Raw genomic sequence first — 24,522 nt, forward strand, 5'->3', positions numbered from 1 at the left:
TAGATCATATGATCATCTTATGTTTATTTTTATACATTTGTTTTTATTAATCATTATCTTAAAATTTATTATTTCTTAAAACTGAAAATACATTAAGCAAAAAGAAAAATTACTCATCAACAATCCTACCACTTAAAGAAAGGTGCCATTAACAATGGAGTGTTTCTCCTTTCTAATCCTTCGATAAGGAAATTTTAAACTATCATCTCTAATCCTCTCAGCAATCCTCAGACGCAGGTCTTGCTGTCAACCTTATTGGCAAGTGAAAAAACAGGCTCAGTGAGTAGAGGGTGCAACTGTGATGAGGGAGTCAGTTGGTTTGAAAGCACAGGCTGTAATGTTTTCAAACTTCTCAGAAGAGCCAGTAACTCAGAAATCAGGCATAAATACAGGAAATTCTGTTGAGGAGGAGGAGGATGCTAAGGCCAAAAAGGGAGATAGCACTGGCTCAGTATTGTATATAGGATTAGTGACAAATTTTGAACCAGAATTCAGACCTCCCTGATGTGGTCTTTTTCCAGCACGGAATGACTAGCCAGATCCTAGCTAGGTCCTGCAACTATTGTTTTCAAACTTTAGAGCACATCAAAATCTTGATTAAAGGAAAATTCCTGGAATATCAGAACCAGCATATCTGCAATGTTCTGGAATTTGCATTTTTAAGTAAACACTCAGGTGATCCTTTAGACAACACTAGACTCACTCCTCTAGTCTGTAAACCAAGGTATTTGATTATTGAGAGCACTAAATCCTACTGAACTTCTCAAATGTCCTTGGGAACAGGGGACTCAGAATTACCTTTCAAAGAATCCAGCACTCAAAGATACCAAACATCTAGCCCCAGCATGATTTGACATTCTGAGATGCTATTAATTCCACCTTACAGCCCCACAGTACCTGTCCTTTCTTCCTGAAAAACCCTCTCTGTAATACACTGTCGTTACTTATTTTTTCGTTTGTTCTTTATAGTTATACATGACAGTAAGAATGTATTTTGACATATCATACATACATGAAGCATAACTTCCAATTTTTGTGGTTGTACATGATGTAGAGTTACACTGGTCATATTCATATATGAACAAAGGAAAGTTATGTTTGATTCATTCTACTGTCTTTCCTATTCCCAATATCCCTCCCTTCCCTTCATTCCCCTTTATCTAATTCAATGAATTTCTATTCTTCCCTTTCTACCCGCTCTTATTGTGTGTTACCATCCACATATCAGAGAGAACATTTGGGTTTTGTTTTGGGGGGATTGGCTTATTTCACTTAGCATGATGTAGAGTTCCATCCATTTACCAGCAAATACCCTAATTTCATTCTTCTTTATGGTTGAATATTATTCCATTTTGTATATGTATTACATTTTCTTTATCCATTAATCTATTGAAGGGCACGATAGCTTAACTATTGTGAATTGAGCTGCTATATGGCCATGTTGCTATAGTATGCTGATTTTAAGTCCTCTGAGTATATGACAAGAAGTGGGATAACTGTCAAATGGTGGTTCCATTCAAAGTTTTCTGAGGAATCTCCATACTGATTTCCAAAGTGGTTGCACCAATTTGCAGTTCCTCTGTGGTTACTTATGAATGGCACTCACTGCCTCCAAGGACAGTCTAGTCTGCACCTTGCCCCACCATCTCCTGCTGGACTGCAAATACCTCAAGAGCATGGGCCTTGTACAATCTAGTTCCTCATTCATTCAACAAAAATTTTCTGAGAATGTATGTGTCAGGAAATACACCAAGCGCTGGGATGTAGAAGAGCCTATATTCACTTCCCATCTCTTTCTTCCGTGGCCAATGTCAGACCTTGATGCCACAGTTTATGTTCCTGAACCCTCCATTACTCCCTCCATTTCATCCTCCATGCAACAGAATTTAAAAGATGAATCTTATGCCATTCCTCTTTAAGCCTTCCACAGGCTTTCAATCACTGTTTGCCCCACAATCAGCTTGGCCTTCTTAGAGTTCCTTAGACTTCTAACTCTTTAGTGGTCCCTGTCCTAGGAAGCGAACCATCTCACCACTGACAATGAGATGGGTTATGAAGTATAAGATGAATGTTAGGGGTCAACTCCTGCAAGAAAAAGTAGGAGGAAGCAGGGTGAGCAAAGAAAGAAAACCGGTGACTCAGGCATGGCAAAGCCTCAGCCAAGCTGCTTGGGAAAGTCCAGAAGCAATGGAAATGATTGGATCCTTCTACCCTGCCTTTCTCAGGGACCTGGTGTTTGCCTCTCCAGTTAGGACATGACTGCAACCTTAGGCAAGCCACATTTCCATGTTTACCACCACTGATACTGCTGTCCCTTATTATCCTTAGGAAAGTTCCCAGGTCACTTAATCGGAAAAGAGATCTGAGACCTCTGAACTCTCATAAAATGCCATCCTTCTTCTCCCCAGCAGTTATCACAGTTTGTATTATCATATTTGTGTGTGTGTGTGTGTGTGTGTGTGTGTATGAGAGAGAGAGAGAGAGAGAGAGAGAGAGAGAGAGAGAGAGAGAGAGAGAGAGAGAGAGATTATCTGATTGCTGTCAGCTTTTGCTAAAAAATTTGGTTTCATGCAGGCAGGGACAGTCTATTTGACTTATGGATGTCCCAGAACTTAGCCCAGTACCTGGCACATAAATGCTTAATAAAAACTTGTTGAATTAAGGAATGAAGACAGTATCATGTTTTGCAAACACATAACTATTTCAATTGCATGGACAGTGTTGGCTGTATATTGAAGCTCTCATCCAGCTAACGGGGAGGGCATTCCTGATCATTAAATCAGGTTTTATCTCTAATAATTATTTAGGAGGCTACTCCTACTCCACCCCCACCTGATTTACAGAGCAAAATAAAAGCAAAGTTTATGCTGGGCGCAGTGGTGCACACCTGTAATCCTAGCGGCTTGGGAGGCTGAGACAGCAGGATCAAAGCCAGCCTCAGCAATTTAGCAAGACGCTAAGCAAGTCAGTGAGACCCTGTCTCTAAGTAAAATAGAAAGTAGGGCTGGGGATGTGGCTCAGTGGTTGAGTGCCCCTGAGTTCAATTCCCAGAACCCCCTCCCCCACGAAAAAAGCAAAATTTATGCTATTACCACTCTCATCACAATATCAAAATTACTATCCAGAAACTCTGTGTGTGTGTGTGTGTGTGTGTGTGTTTGTGTGTGTGTGTACTGGGAATTGAACCCAGATTCTCAAATCTTGTTAGTCAAGCACTCTACCACTGAGCTACATCCCCATACATTCCCAACTTTTTATTTATTCATTTTAATTTTGAGATAAGATTTTGCTAAATTGCCCTGGCTGACTGGGAACTTGTGATCCACCTGCCTCAGTCTCTCATGTAGCTGGGATTACAGGTGTGGACAACTATGCCTGATTCCAGTCACTTTTAAAAGCTCAGTGGCAACGGGCAATTCAAATTTCAAAACTCAGAGAGCTATGTAAGACTGGGCCTTGTGTGTAGGAGCTATAGCATTGGGTTAGGAAGCACAATTCTTACTCTGCATTTAACTGTGCCTCTTCAATAAGTTGTGTAACCTCTCTGAGCCTTTGTAAAGTAGAAATAACACTGCCTGCCTTTTTGGGCAAGAAATTGTTTTGCAAATTGTAAAGTATGGTTCAGGAGAGAACAAGGGAGCTTTCCTCTTACGCAATCTCGGAAAGGCACGTGTCACAGGACATGTTAGGGACAATAACTACTTGTTTTTTACAATGATGACGTGGGGGAACCCAGTAAGTAGGCCATGAGCTGTGTTATTTTTCCCAGTTGTGCAAATGGATTTGTGTTCACCCCTCTAAGCCCTCCTCCCAGTTCTCCTGCTCATACTGATTAGGGGCAGAGAGAACAGGGACACTGCACTGAATCACAGGTGGACAGCAAGAGACTGCATTTGCATCATATAGGGATCACAGTTAAACATGCTTTGGAGGTGGAGGAGTGTGTTTCTGTGACTTCTACTGGGTACAGTGGTGATGACTTGAAGGGAGCAGAGTCCTCAGAAGGAGCTAAGCTCACTGTGGAAACAATTTTTACCTGGAGGCTAAATACCTGGCCATGAAACAAAGCCTGGGAAGGAGACAGTGTAAACACAAGTGTTGGGGGGTGGAACTAGGTAGATTAGAAGCCCAAACAACTTTTCAGGGCCCTGGGTAGATTAAACCAGTTTGCTAACATAGGGATGCTGAGAGTATTTTTGGTTTCTGTTGCTCTCCCTAGCCAACTTCCCCTTTATTGGTAATCAATCTATTTAATCAAAGTACATGGCATTCTGTTGACAAGGATGAATAAGAATGACTCACAGCATTATGGGCCAAGCTTTGGTTTTCACAAAGTTACCCCCTTGAACTTTCTGTACAGGTGCATGAGGTTGATGTTGCTATACTCATTTTATACAGGTGGAGATTTGACTTAAAAAGACTACGTAACATGCTCAAAGTCAGATCAAGAGTTAAGCGGCTGTGTGCAGCTATATTCAAACTCAGATTTCCTGCTACCCTGTCCCCTACATCGTTGGGTTATTAAGTGCCTCCTGCCTTCAATTTTTACAAACCTAATGTGAGTGTGTGCTTGTTGGGGTGGTGGAGTTCGGAGTTGTTTTTCTGACTGAAAACACCTAGATTTACAGAATTTCCAAGATAGAGTTACTGAAATCTTCATCCTTGCAGGACATGGTGGTGAACACTACTGTGTAATACTAGTGGAGGCTGAGGCAGGAGGATCACGAGTTCAAAGGCAGCCTCAGCAAAAGCAAGGCACTAAGCAACTCAGTGAGACCCTCTCTGAATAAAATACAAAATGGGCAGTTGGAGTGCCCAAGTTCAATCTCCAGTGAGCTCCGTCCTTGTCCCTGATGCCAACTCATGCCAATTCAATAATGAGGACATGGTTTTGAGAAAAGAAAAAAGGTTTTTTTGCTTTGTTAGCAAAGGAGAAGCTTGGGGACTCCAGTCCCAGAGGTGGTGATTCTGCCCATAAAGGGAAAGAGAGAGTTTTAAAAGAAGCTAATCAAAGACTACAGCCCAAGTATGTCCTAATGGGGTGCTGAAATTCACTTGTTAATTTAGGAGATAGTCACTTTTAGATCTTCTGGGCCATCTCCTTCCTTTGGTGGCTGTGTACTCAAAGACAGATAATTTGGCCTAGGATGGGAAAAGGTAATCTTGTTCCCTGGCTCCCAGGTTAGGGAGTGGGCAAGGAGGACAGGGAGAAGAGGAAAAGAAAAAAAAACGTTCATTTTAAAATAAGCCTCAGTGGCAGAGCAACAAGGGCTATATTCAAAGCATGAGGTGGACCACTGTTACAACAGAAGGGACCAAAGAGGCCATTTATTCTAATTTGTTTTACAGATGTGGATCTGAGGCCAGGAAAAGGAAGTGACTGCTCCCCATCCTCTCTGCAGATTTTGATGTCTCAATTATATCCAACATATTTCATTTCCACTCTTTGCATATCCTATACTACCACCTAGTCTTGTCTTACACTTGCTTTAGGTGAGCCAGGGAGCCTTTCGCGTGAGAGATACCTTTTTCCAAAAATAATAGCCACCCTGTGCTGAGCATTCATTCTTCAACAACTCAGTGCCTACTATGAGTCAGAAACAATTAGAGTACAATGGACAATAAAAATACTGATCCTGTCCTTCTGGAACTTTCATGGTTAATTTGGGGTAAGGATGGGGCTAAAGACCATAAACCAGTGAAAAGTATCTAGATAATTTTAGCTGCTAGCAAGAAACCAAATCGGGAGTAATGGAGGTGGGGGAGGGCTTCAGACAGAGTGGTCAGGAAAAGCCTTACCACCTGGTCTAAGAGTTCTGTAATCCTCACAACCCTTACGTGTTTTGCTGACAAGGGAACGTTGAGAAGGGGTCGGGGAGATATGATCAAGTTCCTGGCGCCTAACCCCCACTTCCTACCAGCCGCTGTTCAGAGGCCAGTGGCACCATAAGGCCTTGGATGATGAAACTCGGGGTGAAGACTGCACCATCTCGCAGCCGGTGTCCTGGCAGGTGTTGGGAGATGAGGGTGGAGGGTGCTGGGACACATCTCCAGAGGGAAGCTGAGAATAGCTCTAAATTCTCAAAAGCGGCAAAAAAGAAAAAGAGTCTGGGGCCAGTACCCGCCCTGCCCCTGCTGGGTCCCCTCTGGGTTCTTTATCCCCTCTGCCGAGACAAAGAGCCCGCCCAGCCTGGGGTAGAGCCAGACCGTCACTCCCGCCTACTGCCCGGCCCCCGTCCTGGCCGGCGCGAAGCACTAAGGGACTTGTAGTTCTTCTAGCTCTTCACAGCTACTTCAAAATGGTCAAAAGAACTACAAGACCCAGGAACCAACGCGCAGGCCCAAGGCGGAGTCGTCGGTGGTGGGTGTGCGAGCGCAGGAGGCCGGGCTGTGCGGGCGCCAGGCGTGGGGATGCGGTTGCGGGAGCCGGGGCCCGGGAGCACTCCAGGCGCGCGCGTTAGCCCGGCGCGGTGAGGGGCGGCTAGGCGACGACAGGCACGTTACATGCACGCATTGGGCACAGCCTGTGCCAAACCCTGTTGTGCAGCGATTTGGCACTGCAGGCGTGGTGGAGGGTCCCAGTCACTGGGCGATGGGTCCTTAGCCCCGGTGCTAGGCTGGCATTGCTGGCAGAAAGAGCCCTGAGCTAGGCTTGTGAGGGGGACGGTGTCCGCCTTGGGCTGTGAGCGACGTGTTTGTTCTTTTTTTGTTCCAAGGATTCCTTCAGCAAGCAAGCTATGCAGCGGGCGGCAGCGCTGGTCCGACGGGGCTGCAGCCCCCGGACCCCCGGCCCTTGGGGCCGTAGTCAGAGCAGCGCGGCCGCTGAGGCCTCCGCGGTGCTCAAGGTGCGGCCAGAGCGCAGCCCGCGCGAACGCATCCTCACCCTGGAGTCCATGAACCCGCAGGTGAAGGCGGTGGAGTACGCGGTGCGGGGACCCATCGTGCTCAAGGCTGGCGAAATCGAGCTGGAGCTGCAGCGGGTGAGCTCAGGCGCCAGGGCTGGGGGAACCCGGGCAGATTAGGGGGCGTTGATGGAGGCATGGGCTGCAGCAGCCCTGCTGAGGTTCTCCCGCCGGACTTCCTCCCACCCGCATGTCCAACTCCTTCAATTTGCCAAGCTTAGCTACAAAAAGAGAATGCCCTCCTTCCATCCCCTCACCCACTAATGCCTGGTACCTGGCACAAAGTAAGGCCTTCAAATACGGTTCACTTGTTGAATTGTGTTCAATTATTGAGCGGCCCGTATTGCCAGGCACTGCGTGTTCCATATGTGTCCCGCCCGTGTGGAATCAAGATCCAGCAAGCGAATAAAGAAATGGGAGTTTCAGATAGTGAATAAGTGCTTCGAAGAAAGTAAAATGGGGTTACTGGATGGGTGATAAATGAGAGGGAGACCATTTTAGATAGGAGGGGAGGGAGGGAGGCTGTAAGGAGAGTTTGTTCTTGGAAGATTTTTTTTCTCTCTTTGAGGCCTGTTGGACCTTTGCCAATCATAATTCCCTAACAAGAGTGGAGGTGTGGAGGAGTGTCAGCAGAATTCCTTCTTGTTGGTCAGAACTTTGACTTATCTGGGAACAGTCACCAATTGTGGGGAGTCTTGAGGGTTGGACCTTAATAAGGTGGCCCTGGGACTTTCTTCATCCTGATGGCTGAGTGGGATCTTGCTTGAGTTCATAGTTGCTGTGTTCATTGACCACACAGCCAGGAGTGATTTCACCTCCCCACAGCCAGGGTAGCTGGGGTAGATGTGTGAGATGCCCTTGTAGTCCTAACCTGGGTGGAAATCGGTAGGCAGAGTCAAGAGGGGTTATCTAAAAAAGGAAACACTCCTCAGGTTCCTATGAAATAGTCATCCAGCTGCTTGCTCAAGATAGCTCTGACCCACAATGTACATGGAATAGAGTTCTTTGATTTCGCTTTCATAGGCGCCACATCTCCGTGTCTCCAAGGCAAAATGGTCAGGTAGTTTCCTTGAATACATGAGAAGGAGGTCTGGCAGGAGGGGGTGGGCAATGACTCTTGCTTCCATTCTCATGGGGACTTTGGAAGTTTGATGAACTCATGGCCTGCTGAGCCCTCCCTGGGACACCCAATTCTGCTGACTCAAAACAGTGAGCTGGACAAGTCAGAGTCCAGTGACTTCTGCCCACTCCTTGCGGGGCTAAGTTTAAAGTTTAGCCTGGAAAAGGCCAGTTCCATTTCTGTGCCTCCCTAGTCCAGTGCAGATACCTGGCCAGCAGCATCTGGCCTTTCTTGAGGCAACAGTCACCTTGCTAAAACAAAGCTAGGATTAAAGTGTTCCTGATTTATCACATTACAGCTGATCTCTTTGGTTCCAGAGTTGGGAGGGGTTCCAGGAATTATACCTTTTGCTAAACAGCAACTTCTGTGTTGGCTCCCATTGAATATGAGGATGACGAGGACAGAGGGGGGCACTGTCTTTGCTCTCAGGGAGCTGACTACCATATTGTTCCCTCAGTCTATCCTCCCCCTATTTATTAAGGATTGGTGGGGTTTTTTTCAGCTAACAGAAAATGTGAGAGCATTCCAAGTGGGAGCAGTGCTTTGAGAGAAAGCAGAAGGTTGGGAAGTTGGGCCTTTGGGGAAGGGGGCTGGTGCTCTTAGTTGAGCTCTGTCTGGCAGAGGGAAAAGATAGACTGGAGTCTGTGTGCTTGGATTCTCTGGTGCCTTTTGGTGGGTCATAGGGAGCCAGGAAAGGCTTGTAGCAGGGATGTAGCTCAATGATTATAGGTGGGCAAATTTCTTGGTCATTGGTCCAGAGGTCTTCTCTGATTTCTGAGACAGGTGCTCCTACCTCTGAGTTAGTTAAGAATGTCTTTCTTTTCATCTACATTCTCTGGTGCTTTCATTCAAGCTTGTTCCTTTTTGTTCTCTTCTTGCTTCACTAAGTTTCAGTTGCTTAGGTGTTGAAGGTATAGCCCCAGCCTAATCATTATATCCTCACTTAAACCTTTTGTTGCCCAATAAAGTGATGCCTGCCTATAATCCCAGTGATTTGGGAGGCTGAAGCAGGAGGATGGCAAGTCTGAGACTAGCCTCAGCAACTTAGAGAGATCCTATCTCAAACAATAAAAAGGACTGGGAATGTAGCTTAGTAGTAAAGTGCCCCTGGGTTTAATCCCTGGGACTGAAAGAAAGGAAGAAAGAAACTTTTGTTCTTGGGAAATAGCCCCTCTTTACTGTGCCAGTTTAAACATTGCCCCTTCTGAGAGAGCCATGTTTCTGTCAGTCATTTGTTGAATTTATTTTTTGGCTTCCCTTGACTTCGCACAGTTTTTGTTTTTCTACTTCTGTTTTGAACTATAATGGTCAAAGTTGGACTAGTATTATGTGAGGTTTTATTTGGTAAGAGATGGGATGGGCCAGGACTTATAGGACTTGGGGTGAATCCTATATCCTCTTTGGACCTCAGTTTTCCTAGTTTATAAAAGGAGAGAAGTAACCTGGCTAGCTTAGGGTTTCCTGCCCTGTTTTGTACTTCTGAACATGTTCTGGGAGATCTGTGATGACCCCTGCTTGGTAGCAGGGCTTTTATGCTATGGAATAATTTCACCAGGTGCTCTGCAAACAGTACAGGCTATTTGGCTAGACACGTGGCTTTGGTGTTTGACTTTGGGGTGGCTGGCAGGACTTTTTGCTTCTCTGTCAGGAGAGCTTGAAGGAAGAGGGGAGGTGGCTGAGGGTGTGAAAAGGGCCATTCTCCTCTAGCCCAGGCTGTTTACTCTACTCTCAGGGAGGCCCTGTTTTTTTTTCCTGCCAGCAACTCAGGGCAGCAAACCCATCTTAACTTTTCAAATCCTGGTCTTCACTGGGATCAGCACTTAAAAATAAGCTGCAATTAGTAGGAGTTTTGAAAAGATGTTACAGTTCCTCAACCTACTCTTTTTTCCTTTGCTTTATTGGGACGGGGGTTGTGGGTTGGCACAAGTGGAGACAGAGGAATGGTGTTACTTTTTCTAACAGTAAAAGTACACACAAACTGGGCACAGTAGCTTCTATATATAGTTTAGCTCCTTGGGAGGCTGAGGCAGGAGAATCACTTGGGCCCAGGTGTTTGAGGCCAGCCTGGGCAATATAGTGAGACTCATCTCAAAAAACAAAAAAGCTGAGTGTGGTGGTTACATCTGTAATCCCAATGACTCAGGAGGCTGAGGCAGCAGAATCACAAGTTTGAGGCCAACTTGAGCAGTTTTGCAAGACCCTGTCTCAAAATGAAAAATAATGATGTAGTTCAGTTGTAGAGCGCCCCTGGGTTCAATCCCCAGTACTGCAAAAAAAAAAAAAAAGAGAGTGAGTACACATAGTTAGGGCAAAACATTCAGAAATAGAGAAAACTGATTACTATTGTTAACATCAGTCTGTGCTACATCTAAACACAGATAAAAGCAGGGAGCTGTAGCACATGGCTGTAGTTAGTTAAGAACTAAGATTGGTAACCCCGGATGTGCTAAGCACGGGTGGTGAAATCTTGCTAGTCATTGTCCTACTTTAAAATAAGGAAAATTAATAATAAAGGACAAAAACAAAATAAAATAAGGAAAACTGGAATGTAGGCTTCCAACAAGATGAACCTTCCAGTTGTCACCCTGCCCAGGTTACCAAGGACCTATATCCCAGGCTCTGCCTTTAGGTGCTGTAGGCCTTAGGCAAGTCATTTAGAGCATATTGGCCTCAGTTTACTCTTCTACAAAATGAGGCCAATTGATTTCATCCAAAAACTAGTTTGGGGGCTGGGGATTTGGTTCAAGCGGTAGCGCACTTGCCTGGCATGCGTGCCGCCCGGGTTCGAGCCTCAGCACCACATACAAACAAAGATGTTGTGTCCGCCAAATGAATAAATAATTAAATATTTTTTAAAAAAACTAGTTTGTAGAGTTAGTGATAATGCCATTTAGAACTACTAAGAGTCTCTGTTTTCAGCCTAGAGTGGCCTAAGCCTATAGTCCCAAGCTACTGGGGAGGCTGAGATGGAGACTCCATATCCAAAAGAAAAAGAAAAAGGACTGTTCTCAAACCAATGAGAGTTTCTTGGGAATAGAAAGTGCGGAGGCTCAAATAAGTATGGTAGTGCATACCTATAATCTCAGCAATTTAGGAGACAGAGGCAGGAGGATCTCGGGTTTGAGGCCAGCCTGTAAAATTTAGCAAGACCTTGTCTCAACATAAAAAATAAAAAGGACTGGGGATGTAGCTCAGTGGTCAGTGCTAGAGCCCCTGGATTCAATCCTCAGTACCCTTCCCCCACACACACAAAAAGTGCTCATTGTCCCTCTTTGCTCTCCTACCTCCTAAATCCCTCTGGATCTGGGAACATACTCTGTAGGGCTTACTTTTTCTAGACTTGCTGTGATGAATGATCCTGTTTGAAATAAGGTTTCATCCCTGCTTCTGCCTTATAAATCTTGGTTGTCCCACAGACTCACAGAGTTCAGGGACCTACATCCAGCTTTCCCTGCTTTAGTTGTTAGGAAACTTGGCCCTAGGAGCTCTCACCTAATCTCTCAATCACAGGCATGAACAGCTGCCACTCCAGTTTCTTCCATCTTCACTTGTCTTTTCATGTAGGGGTTAAACTTTGTGCTGAGCTATGGCTTTCTCTGTGAAATGCACCTGTGGGTTATAATTGGAGATTGTCTCTGGAGCTCTCTGCAGAACTGCCCCCGTCCCATGTGCTTGTTGTTCATTTGGGGTCAGGAGGCACGGGGTCTTTTAATACAAGGCTTCTGGGGCCTGGCACGGCCTCTCTCCTACCTACTGTATTCCTTCCTTGTACCCACTTCGTATTCTTCACTTCCTGTCACTCCAGCCTGGGTGATTCATAAGTATTTGTTTGCCCCTTCTCCCTTGCTGTGTTAGGAATGTTTGTTGAACAAAAGGGAGGTTCTTTGGAGAGTAACTGTCCATATTTTCTTTATACATTCATTTGTTGATAGATACTTAGGTTGGTATCATATCTTGACTACTGAGAATAATGCTGCAGTCAAAATGAGAGTGCACATCTCTTCAAGATACTGAATTCATTTCTTTTCGCTAGGTACCCCAAAGTGGGATTGCAATGTCATGTGGTAGTTCTATTTTTTACTTATTGAGGACCCTCCATATAGTTTTCCGTGATGGAAAACCAGTTTATATTTCCTACCACCAGTGTATGAGGCTCATCTTTTCTCCACACCCTTGCCATTACTTATCTTTTCTCTTTTTAATTATAGCTATCATAACAGGCATGAGTTGATCTCTCATTGTGGTTTTGATTTGCATTTAATTAGTTATGTTGAGTACCTTTTTCATATGCTTGTTGGCCATTTTTATGTCTTTGGAAAAATATTCTGAACATTTGTCCATTTTTAAATCAGCTTTATTTATTTATTTGCTATTGAGTTGGAGTTTCTTATGTATTTTAGATATTAACGCCTTATCAGATATGGTTTGCAAATAATAGTGTTCTGTAGGTTGCCTTTTCATTTTGTTGATTATTTGCTTTGCTGAGCTTTGTGCCTCATAGAATCAGTAGTACTTTCAGTGGTACTAGGCTGATTGACTGCAAAGGACAATGATAAATCTTGTTTTCTTCTCCCCACTAGAATATGCCATTCCCTCAGAGCATGGGGGACCTAACTCCTGATCCTTACCTGAGCCAAAGTGGTGAGGAGGGAGCCCTACCTAGGTAGGACCTTCTACCTTCTCTCAGTGCCACATAGAGAGGCAGTTCTGGGTGGGATGCAGGGTAGATTAGACAGGAAGGCTCTAGAATTCTTCAGGCAGAAACCAGAGTTCTACATGCTTTAGTCCCTCTGACCTGGCCCCGGGCACTAGGCTGCAGTGATGTCACCATTGGGTGTATTTACCAGGCCTATGTGAGTCACTGTAGACAGGAGTCTGCTCATTGCTCCCTGATACTTCCCTACTCATGTAGGCCTTGTGTGCCCAGACGCAGGAGTTGGCCCAGAACAGTCCTGTCTATGATTGTTCTTGACTGGGTAGGCTGGTCCCCTTGTCCATTCAAGGAAGCCAATTTCCTGTCTCCCAGCTCATCCATCATGGTAAAGCATCCACGGTCTGTGGACACTAAGACCCAAGAAAAGAGATGCTCAATGTTCCCAGGCTTCATGTCGCCAGGCCCTGAATTGGCTGAGCAGTGCCAGTGGGAGGGCACAGGAAAGGAACATCTAGGGCTCTGTTCCAGGCGTTATTCTCTCCCTGTATTGGGCTGGCCTGGGGCCCAGGTCTCGCAGCTGTGTGTTGGTGCCTGGCCCTCACAACTATGACGGATTTATTCTTTAACTAAGAATGGGCTGTGCCCACACCATAGAAATCACCTGTGTTCAGCCTGGGGGCTGTGGTGAGTCAGTCAGACTGACTGAGGGCCCAGTGCCAGGGGGTGGATTGGTTCTGATCTTTTGCACAGAGTGACTTGAGTAGCTACTTGGCTCCTGGGGCTACATGTCCAGAGCCTGAGTCTCTCCACCAGACTGCTTTCACTGCAGTCTCCCACTGGTGCAGTGGGTGGTGCTGCCACCCGCCTTGGCTCCCCAGACACATTGGCTGCTTCTTAGTGTCCTAGGAATCTTTCTCCATTTTGGCCAGCCTTTAAGAACTTGGTGGGAGGGGCACAAGAGACTTAGAAGTTCCCCTTTTCCCCCATATACCTAGCTTTTAGAGATGTGAGCCTTATTTATGAAGCTCCAAGACCATATCTGGGGTGCCTTCCTTAGCCTGCCATGCCCTCTTGTTTTGAGGTGGCAAGTTAAGCCAGGAAAACTTGTTTGGCAGCTGCTTTGGTCTTAAACCCAGTGTTTTTTTACTTAAGGTGTATATTACTGATTTTATTTTTATTTATTTATTTTGGTACTGGGAATTAACCACAGGTGCTTTACCACTGAGCTTACCCCCAGCCTTTTTTGTTTTGAGACAGGGTCTTTCTAAGTTTCCAAGGCCAGCCTGGAACTTGGAATCCTCCTGCCTTAGTCTCCTGAGTAGCTGGGATTACAGGCTACCGTGCCTGGCTATGTTACTGATTCTAAAAAAGTAGTTTTCTGAAGTTGCTTATATTTAAGCATTGCGTGAAATGGAGAAAAAAAGTGTAAAATCATGGAATTGTATCTTTAAAGTTTGTATTTGGGGTACCTTATGGACAATTGGAAATGGGAAAGGGGCCAGACCTTCCCACCAAAACTACTCTTTGATACTGCTACCTTCTTGCTTGGTCCTTCTTCTTCTTCCCTGACCCTCATGATCTTGTTCCTGAGCCAGCTTTATAAGATGATAATATGTATACTCTGCCAAGTGCTTTCCTACTGTTTATCTCAGATTATCCTTTCAGCTGCCCTGGGAGGTCCTTGAGCTTATAGTTGATTCCATTTCTCCCAGTAGCTAATTCCAGATTTAGCAAGGAGCTGTGTAGAATTCCCACGTTTCCACAGTCTACGTCAGACCACTTTTTCACCTTTGCAGCAACTGAGGTATTTTTCAGTCCCCTCCCCAGTGACATCCAAGTGTCTCTGAGTTCTTCTCTTTGTGATCTCTTTTCTGTGCTAAGCACATTGCTCAGGCGGTGGCTGGCCTCAATTTTGCTCTTCAATCAATCTTTCATTCCTACTGCTTTTTTTAAAAAATGAAAATTAGCCCATATTCTACATTCTGCCAAGCCAGCATTGCAAGAGAATAACCCTAAGAGTTCCTTGCTGATGAGTGTCTTCTGGGGGTGACGGTGTCCTTAGTGTCCCTGATTAGTAAGCTGTTAAAGTGGAGTTGCACTTGGGCACAGGTGCAGGTCCTTTCTCTCTCTCTGACATTTGGCATGTTCTGCTGTTAACTCTTACCTCCCTTCTACCACATTTTCCCCAGAGCCACCTTTTAGACATTCCCATGAGGTGAATCCGGCTGTGGACCTGCAGCATCTCAGGATGCCCCGGCCACCCAGGAAAGGTCTTCCTACCTTTCCAGAAAGTGGGGAGCAGTGGAGCATGGTGGTTAAAAATGAACTTGGTGACATGGTGGCACACACTTGTAATCGTACCTACTTGGGAGGCTAAGATAGAAGAATCACAAATTTGAGGACAGCTTATGCAACTTGGTGAGACCGTGTCTCAAAATAAAAAATAATAAAAAGGGCTAGGGATGAAACTTAGTGGTAGAATGCTTGAATACCATGCATGACACCCTGGGTTCAATCCCCAGTAATATACACACTCAAACAATGATCTTGGGTTCAAATCCTCATACTTACATTTAATATGTCAATTATGTAACATTGGGCAAGTTCCTTAGCCTTTTGGAGCCTCAATTTCCTTATCCGTAAAATGAGATTAATGTTAGTTCTTCCTTATGTGGTTGTTGTGTAGGTTAAATGAAACCAGGAGTGTCAAGGACTTGGCACCATGCCTGACACTTGGTAAGACTGAAAATAGGACTGTGTATTAATATCCCGTGGGAACACTGGTTGTCCTCAGGAATCCAGCTTCTGAGAATCTTTAACCACTGTTGCCTTCTCTCTACTCAGGGTATCAAAAAACCATTCACTGAGGTCATCAGAGCCAACATCGGGGATGCCCAGGCTATGGGCCAGCAGCCAATCACCTTTCTCCGACAGGTGAGCCAGCCCGTGGGAGCAGAGGCTACTGGGAGATTGGGGACCTCGAGGCTGGGAGGGGCTGGCATGGGCTTGTAGGAACCGCTGTCTCCTTGTCCATCAGCCTTCTCGGGACACAGTAAGGCACAGAATCTCTCAGGTGCCATTGAAGTGGCAGCCCCTTCCATTCCCTGATGCCCCTGTTCTCTCCCTTAGTTCCTCCCCTTCCAAGGTTGTCAAAAATTCCTAAACCTATTTTGGGGTTACTCTGGTATAAGAAACTTCCAGGAAGACTCATCCATAGTGCATGTTCCTGGATGCTGAGGTAGGAGCCTGGTTGGTGAGAGCATCTGTGGGTTAGGCAGCAGCTGGGCAGAGAGGTGGTATGTGAGGATGAAGATGCGACCTCCAGAGTAAGACATCTCCCATTTGAGTGTTGACTCTGCTACTTACCAGCTTTTCTACAGTAAAGTGAAAATCACTTTGCTGTCTGATAAGTGCCTTCTCCAAATTCAGCCTTGCCACTGGCCACAGCAGGGCCAGCCTTTTCTTCATGGTGCTGGCTGCCTCCAGCCATCACCTTACCTCCTCTGATCTTCATAAGTGGCCCTGGGAGGATGGCAGACTCTGCCCATTGTATAAAGGAAGAAAAGCTGGATTCCAAGAAGATGGGAAGTCACCTGGCTGGTGTCAGAGCAGTGCCCGGGAGGACTGCTGGAGGCCTCGGTGAGGTGATGAGTATAAATGCCTCTCTCTAGCCCAGCAGGAGAATGCAGGCCATGGCAGCCATTGTTACCTGCTGCTCCCCTGGCTGCCTTTGATGTGAGCCAGAGGAGGCGGGTCTGAATGTTTCAGTTTGAGACTTCACCACAACCATGTCACAAACCAAAATTGTGGGATTGGTGGACTAGAAAGGGAGAAATCAGGGTGGGAGAATGCCACAGGGCAGCCTGAATAGAGGTGGGACACCCAGCTGTGGAAAGCTTTCTGTGGGGCAAGGAGAGCCTGTTTTGAACCAAAATATAGTTTTTGCATGTGGTTAGGTTTCACAATCTGGGCAGGCAAGGAAGTTGAGCATCAGGCACCCAGTTCCCTTTTACCTACCTGTATCTCTGACTATAGGGTGGCACAGAGGAGGAGCAACCCCAACCCCAACTACTCTTCAGGGCAGAAAGCTGTCGGGAGGAGGGGGTCCCAGCCTGCAGCCCCTGAGGGAGTTGACAGAGTGTAATGGGGAAGAGAACAAGGCTGGTACTTGTTCTCTTCCCCATTACAATATAGGACCATGTCCTATGGTCACCGCTGCTGACCCTCAGATATCAGAGTCCTAGCTGCCTGTGGATATCAGAGTCCCCAGGCCGGCCCCAGGATGGGGAAATGGATCATACCAAATGGGAAAGGGAGGAGTCAAAACAGTTGCTCTGCCAGAGAAATGCAGGCAGAAAGAGGGCAAAGGCCCCTCCCTGGTTGTCCTGAAAGTATGGACTTTGGAGGGAAGGACCAAAAGTAGCCTCTCCGCAGAGGTTCCCCACATAGCACCTATAGTTCAGGTCATAAACAGGTTCCAAAGCAGGACTTAGCTTTTACTGGCTTGGTAGTTGCGTCCCCAAATCCAGCCCTGCCACTGGCCATAGCAGATCCAGTCTCTCCTACAGGGCACTGGCTACCTCCAGCCTTTATGTGTATCTTCTGATCTTCAGAAGTGCCCCTGGGAGAAGGGCAGGCCAGGTCATTGCCCATTGTGTAGAGGAAGAAAAGCCCAGCTCTAAGAAGCCAGGCAGTCACCTGGCTGGTGTCAGATCCCTGCCTTAGTGGACCTGGCTCAGCTACTCCTAAGCTGCCAGCTTAGACTTGCCCAGTGAGCTGGGGTTTACTGTACTTTTGCACACATATCCTTGCTTAATCCTCTTAATTTTTGAGTTTAGAGTGATTTTCTGTTACAGAGATGAGAAAACTATCCTGTTTTCAGATGTCAAAAGGTGGTGAAGGGAAGAGGGCCAGGGTGTAGAAGGGAGCTTGGCTAAAGGTACTGAGGGGGTCTTGCACCCCTGCTCCTGTCAGCTGGGCTTCACTTGCCTGCCCAATCCTGGCCCCCTGCTCAGGAGACCCCCGGTTCTTGTGACCTTGTATGTGCCCACTGCATGTGACCTTGTATGCCCACTGTCCCAGTTATGGACAAGTTGAGGCTAGGGGCCTTGAAGCAGGCCTCACTCTTTTCCTCAGCTCTTCTTCTGGCCATTCCTTCTTGGACTCCCAAACTCAAATCATGCTGCCTCCTGGCTCTCAGCTTGTTTCTTCAGCTGCAAAATCCAGTGTTCACCTCCCCACTCACCCCCAAGCCCACAGACTGAGCCCTCACAGAAAACCTTGTCCCTTGGAATTGTCATCTTCCCAGCATCCCCCGCCCAGTTCCTTTGTGCCTTTCCTGGGGATCTGGGGTAGGAGTGCTGGGAGCTTAGTCTGCATCCTTGTTCTCCTAGGTGATGGCGTTGTGTACCTACCCAAACCTGTTGAACAGCCCCAGCTTCCCAGAAGATGCTAAGAAGCGAGCCCGGCGAATCCTACAGGCTTGTGGCGGGAATAGCCTGGGTAAGGCCTCAACTCATTAGGTCCCCAGGGGTGTGAAATGAATGAGGGGTTATGCATGTGAGTGTGTGAATGTGTGGGGTGGCTGACCTGTAGTGTGCATGAAGAAAAAAAAGAAGTTCTCCCTATCTGTGCTCTTAGCCTCTTGTTGACTAAGTTGATGGTATAAATATTGTCTTGGTGGATGGGGGTAGTCCAGGTGCAAGTGCCTGTATTTTGCTGGATTTGGGTTTTACACATAGGAGCGAGTTTTAACAGCTGGGCCTTTTTTTCAGCAAGAGCAGAAGGTTTGACACATTGGTCAGCAGGCTAAGTGGAAATGCAGTGCCTAGCTTTGCTCAGCATTCCTGCTTCTCTGTGGCCCTCAGCCAGAGATGTCCCTCCCTGTATCTTATGGAAGGTGGCTGCTAGTTGCTAGGAAAGGGAAGTGCCCTGAGATCCCTCTGGCCCCCTTTTTTTGTGGCTTCCTTCAGTCTGACAGTACCCATTACCCCTCCCGTTTCACTGTGTTGCTGTCACCCTGGTCTTTACTTTGTTAAGAGCCCAGGCCCAACTGTCTGCCTCCTCAGAGAACACCAGGCACCAGGGGGCTCCATGGAAGGAGGTCCTGGAATTTGGCCTTTGTAGATGTGAAAATGATATTCTCTTCTGCTGAGATGGATTTCCAGCCCCTAGGCCTCTGACTCTTTGTTCTCTCATTTTCTTGCTTCTATTTATTTTTGCCCTGTTCCTTCCCTCAGCGCCTGCATGGGGAATTCAGCTTCTCTTGCTGAGGAAACCAGTTGTTTTTGAAGCTTTCTTAGGAAGTGTGCCCTAATGAGGCCTGGAGCTAAGAGGAGGGATTTTTGTGGTTTGCTCAGCCACAGATCACCCCCCACTGGGATCAGCCTCTTTGTCTCTCCCCCTACCTTTTTCCATTTTATCCCTAAAATTCAAGGCCTTGTTCTTACCTTCCTAACTGCAGTCATTCCACTAGCTCTGTCTGAATCTGGGCAAGGTTCTTGTGGTGTCCCTCTCAGGAAAGGGCTAGCACCCCTTGCTTCCCTGCCTGCCAGCCTAGACAGGATGTGAGCCAGTGCCTTATGTTCCAGACTCTAAACCACAGGCTGGCAGAAAGAGTCCGTAGTGCAGAGGCTCATCCACTGGCTCCTCTTGTTCCTGCACATTCTGCCCAGCCCAGAGGACAAAGGCTTTTGTCAAAGACCCCTATGGCCATTGGGTGTCGTGGTGCATATCTATAATCCCAACTACTTTGGGAGACTAAGGCAGGATGATTTCAAGCTTGGTGCCAGCTGGGCAACTTAGGATACCCTATCTCAAAAAAAAAAAAAAAAGGGCTGGGGATATAACTCAGTGGTAGAGCACCCTTATACACCCCCCAAATTAAAAATAAATAAAGGAAAGAAAAACCATGGAAGCCTCAGAAGAGAGGTGAGGCAAGGCAGAGTTTGCCCGATGTGCATGATGTGAATGTTAGGGGAAGGGTGGGGAGATCCTTGTTCCAGAGTACTAAACTTCATCAATAGATTTTTGCAACTCTATCAGCCAGAGCTGGGGGTGGGGGGAGTGGGGAGTGGGGTTGGGAGACTGTGACTGTGGAAGCCCCATCTTGGGGTGTTACAAGAGACCAGTTGACCTTTGACGTTTCTGTGACTTGTACTGAGTTATGTCTCGGGAGCTTGGGAGCACAAAGGAGGTGTGCCTGAGCCTCTCTCCTCATCCTTGAGCTAGGAAGGGCTTTGTCCCCACCTAGGCTTATGATGAAAGTTGATATGTATGATGAAACCCCTTCTTAGAGGCACTACCAGGCCCTGCCTATCACAGGGAGGCTGGCACTGTGGTCCTTCCCGTGACAGGGCTGTGAAGGTATCACTCTGTGTCAGCTAAGCCTTGTGTATCCTGAGCGGTTTCCTGCCCATGGACATAAAAGGAAATGGAACATGTCACTGTTTCCCCAGGGCCACCCTGACCCAAGTGTTGACTGTTATTTATTACATGAGATCTTGAAGCTCACCCAGGTCATATTTTTATCATGCCCTTTCAAATTGTTTCTAACAAGAACTGAGGGTGTTAGCATGCTCCTGTACTCAGTACTTGGGAACCTGAGGCAAGAGGATCCTTTATGCATAGGAGTTCAGTCTGGGCAGCATAGTGAGACCCCATCTCTCTCCTTTCTTTTTTTAAAACTAGGGTTTATTATTGTCAGGTTGACAAGTAATTTAGTTCTCAGATTGTATGTGGATACTAACCCATTAAGTCCCAAATTTTCAATTCTGTAAATGTAATAAATGTAGGTGTTCCTATAAATGAGTTAAATAGAATTGAGGTTAAAACCTAGCACACCATCTAAGGGAAAAGGGATCTATGTGCCCTTGTTCAGCCCCTCCCTGCACACACACCATTACCAGGCACTGTTCCAGACACTGACAGTGGTGAACAAGGTAGGTGTATTTTCTACACTCATGAAGCTCACTATCAGATTTGGGAAAAACAAACATTAAAAATATTCATATGAGCCAGGCACAGTGGTGCACACCTGTAGTCCCAGCAACTTGGGAGGCTAGAAGCAAGGGGATCTCAAGTTCAAGACCATCCTGGGCAACTTAGACCCTGTATCAAAATAAAAAGGGCTGTGGATTTAGCTTAATGGTAGAGCACCCTTAGGTTCAATCCCCAGTACTTAAAAAAAATCAATCAATTATATGAATATATAATTCTCAGCTTTCATGGCTCATTGGAGAAAGGGCAGAGAGTTGTAGGATTATATGGGATTCTAATGTAGAGGGAAGGCTTAAAAGGAGAAAGTGGCATTCAAGCTCATGTGGAAGATAAATGAAAGATAACCCACAGATGCAAACCACAAACCTGGAATAACAAGTGCAAAGGCCCTGAGGGTTGGAACAGAGTGTGATCTAGTGAAAGGGTCTGGGTATGGCAGTATGAGCTGAGGTGGGGAGTTTGGCAGGGGCGATGGTGCTGGTTTGTAGAGTGTGGGAGTAGATTGGTCATTATTCAGGGCAGTGAGTCCTAAGCAGAACATTAATAGGATGTGTTCCAGCAATGGGCTAGGTGTTCTAAGGGAGATGCAAGACTTCTTTGGTATAAAATAACTGGAGAAATTCCAATTCAGGAGATAGGCTGGGAGTGGGGTGGGACTTTAGGGCCAACTAGAAATGAACCTTGAAGGATCAGTGTGGTTTGGAGAATAACAGAAGATATAAAGGCGAAAAAGAAACCCAGGAGCCTCCTTGGAACAATGGAAGGTCTGTGACCTGAAGAAGCAGAGAGCTTGACAATGAGTGAAGGCCTGAGAATTCAAGGAAGCGGCTGGGCTTAGAGATAGTAAGAAGGAGATACCTGACTGGTGGGGATGGCCAGGCCCATGGAATGGAAGGTTGGGGGGCCACGGGGGGGGGGGATTGAAAGAAAACAGAGGGAAAGAGGGATCCCTGGAAGGTGTCTTGAGTATGGAAGCTCAGAAATATCAAATGAGTTACCCGGGGAACGCAGGTTTCTCTAATACCAAAATTCATACACATACTCTTTTATTTTATTTTTTTTTTAATTTTTTAAAGATTTATTTTTTAGTTGTATTTGGACAAAATACCTTTTTAAATTTATTTTTATGTGGTGCTGAGGATTGAACCCAGGGCCTTGCAATTGCTAGGCGAGCACTCTACCACTGAGCCACAACCCCAGCCCCCAACACCCCCTTTTTAGTTTATAAAATATTTCAAATTTCTTAGAATACCAAAATAACATAACAGAGTGTCCTACACTATCACCACCCAGAGTTGATGCATGGTAATGTTTGTCACTTAGCATCTTAGGTATTGGTTCAGCCCCCTCATTTTACATCTTGTCAGATGGGGAAAAGGTGAGCCCAATGCTGCACAGAGAGGCTGAGGCAGAGCCAGAGCTAGTGCTAGTGCTCTTTGAGAGCATTTAACTGTGTCCCTCCTGGGTGCCAGGACTGGACTGATACATGCTTCAGCTCCAGAGAAGACTGCAACTTCCCAGAGCCCCATCCTGCCTCCTGGTGGATGGTTTTGCAGTAGTCATACAAAGAATAAGTTGGTTTTCTTTAAATATGGTATGAAATTCAGAAGGGGTATACACATACACAATGAAAAACCCACCTCCCACTTATGACCTTCAGGTCCTGATGCACTTAGAAAATTCACCATTCACCTCACCAGTTTGAGTCTCCTTCCAGAGAGATTGTGTATATGGAAGAAATCTTTAGATTTCCAACTTCTTTTAAAAACCATAATGGATCTTGGGGCTGAGGATGTGGCTCAAGTGGTAGCGCGTTCGCCGAGCATGTGTGAGGCACTGGGTTCGATTCTCAGCACCACATTAAAAAAAAAAAAAAAAAGATATCGTGTCCACCTAAAACTAAAAAATAAATATTAAAAAAAAAACCATAATGATCTGACATTTAAAAAAAGAAAGATCTAGGGCTAGGGATGTGGCTCAGGGATAGAGCAGTTGCTTATTGTTTGAGGCCCCTTATTCCATCCTGGCACACCACACACACCAAACCAAACCAAACCAAACCAAACCACCCTTGTGTGGAGCTATAATGATCAGTTAGTAAAATGCACCCATATTAATGTTCAGCTTGAATAATTTTTACATACACCTTTGTAATTCCCTACCCAGATCAAAAACTCCAGAAGGCTTCTTTTTACTTCTTTCTGGTCAGAACCTCTCACACCTGGAGAGTAGTTACCACTGTTCTTACTTCTGGCACCATCAATTAGTTTTGCCTGGTTTTAAACTTAATGTAATAAATACCTGACTTTAGATTCCAAATGAAAGCCTAAGGATAGTCTTGATATGGAGTGGAGTCGGGGATATGGCTGGCAGCCCCAGGGATCTGTGGATGGTGCTGGTCAGGGCTCTGGGCTGTTTTGCAGCGTGTTGACCCATTCTCTTAAGTTAAGTGGAACCATATGTGGGCAACTGTCGTAAAAGCATAGAAAATGCCAAGATCTAATGGCTACATTTATATGTAGAACATGTGTCAATCACAGGAGGGTGGGTTAAAAAGGTATGGGCACAGTTTAGCGGGTTAGGAGGCAGGTCCTGGAATAATGTTTAACATATAGTAGGTGCTCAGTAAATATTGGATGATAGATGGATGGTGCAAGCCCAGGTAAGTGGTTAAGCAGCTTATCATAATTCCAGAGCCTAGAATAATGGGAGTTGGCTCCTACCTGAGACAACCCCTCCAACCATTCTTCTCCCCCAGTTTATTAATTATATGTCTGTCACCCTGATTCTGGGAGCCAGACATCCCTCTAGTTGCTATTTTGCTTGCTGTCTTACAGGCTCTTACAGTGCTAGCCAGGGTGTCAACTGCATCCGAGAAGATGTGGCTGCCTACATCACCAGGAGGGATGGCGGTGTGCCTGCAGACCCAGACAACATTTACCTGACCACTGGAGCGAGCGACGGCATTTCTGTATGTGTGAGGATGGCTCGTTTTTACCCGGTGTATACACACATGAAGAACAGCCTTGCATGTGGGGGCCTAGTGTTTGAACTGATTAGCAAAGAACAGGCCTGGTAGGGAGGGCAGGCCACTCCTTGGTCCCCCTGTCCTGGTGGACTGCAGTCTTTGCCACTTTTAGTCTCTATCAGCCTGGGTACAACTGCAGCCTCAGTTTCCTTCCAGGGTACACACCAATAGGTTTTTTCAGCTGAAGAGGAGCTGTGGGCACTTGAGGGTGCCTATTGGTCTTTTCATCACTTGGCACCGACCGGTGTCCTCCTCTGCCAGGCACTGAGCCAGATGCTGGGAAGACCTTAAGGAGACAAACACATCATGGGGCCTCTGTCTACACACTCGGGCTGGAGCAGACCAGTATTAACCTCTCATAAATAAAAGTCATATCACAAGTTTTCAGTTTCTCTTCTACAGTGAAGAGAAGGACAAAGTGCTATAGGAGGGAGCAGCAGGGACTCTGGCCTGGTGTGACAGGGTCAGGAAGGCTTCTCCAAGGAAAGCTGAAGGATACACAGGGGTGAATTGGGGAGGCAGGAGAAGGGGTGTGTTCTGAGCTGAAGGTCAACATATGCCTTGAGTCGCGGTCTGCTCAGTGTTTGGAGATGGAGTCTAGGTGGACACGTGCGCACAGTGAGGAACAGAGTTACCAGAAATATGGCCTGGGGAGACATGGTGGCTAAGTTCAGGGGGCACTTAGAGGCTACCCTGAGGATTTAGGTCACTGGTCTAAGAATAGCAGGGGGCCATTGAAGCAGATTGGGCACATAATTCAGTAAATATTCCTGAATTTAAGCCTTGGCTGAGAGGAGCCTAGTAGATGTGAGGAAACATT

General features: G+C 46.2%; 1 protein-coding gene across 2 annotated transcripts in view; it reads left to right on the forward strand.

Moving 5' to 3' along the window:
• Positions 1-6,388: 6,388 nt before the first annotated feature.
• GPT2 (glutamic--pyruvic transaminase 2) overlaps positions 6,389-24,522 on the forward strand; it is a 38,970-nt gene continuing 20,836 nt past the window's right edge. For both annotated transcript variants that reach the window (XR_014019687.1, XM_081274609.1), the window contains exons 1-4: positions 6,389-6,980; positions 15,521-15,610; positions 18,070-18,178; positions 23,512-23,645. Coding sequence is in view for 1 of the 2 variants with exons in the window: in XM_081274609.1 (XP_081130735.1) it covers positions 6,738-6,980; positions 15,521-15,610; positions 18,070-18,178; positions 23,512-23,645 (576 nt within the window). In the remaining variant the exon portion in view is untranslated. The remainder of the gene's footprint in view (positions 6,981-15,520; positions 15,611-18,069; positions 18,179-23,511; positions 23,646-24,522) is intronic.

Source organism: Spermophilus citellus (genome assembly GCF_964194105.1).
Source record: "Spermophilus citellus genome assembly, chromosome: 18".
NCBI lineage: Eukaryota > Metazoa > Chordata > Mammalia > Rodentia > Sciuridae > Spermophilus > Spermophilus citellus.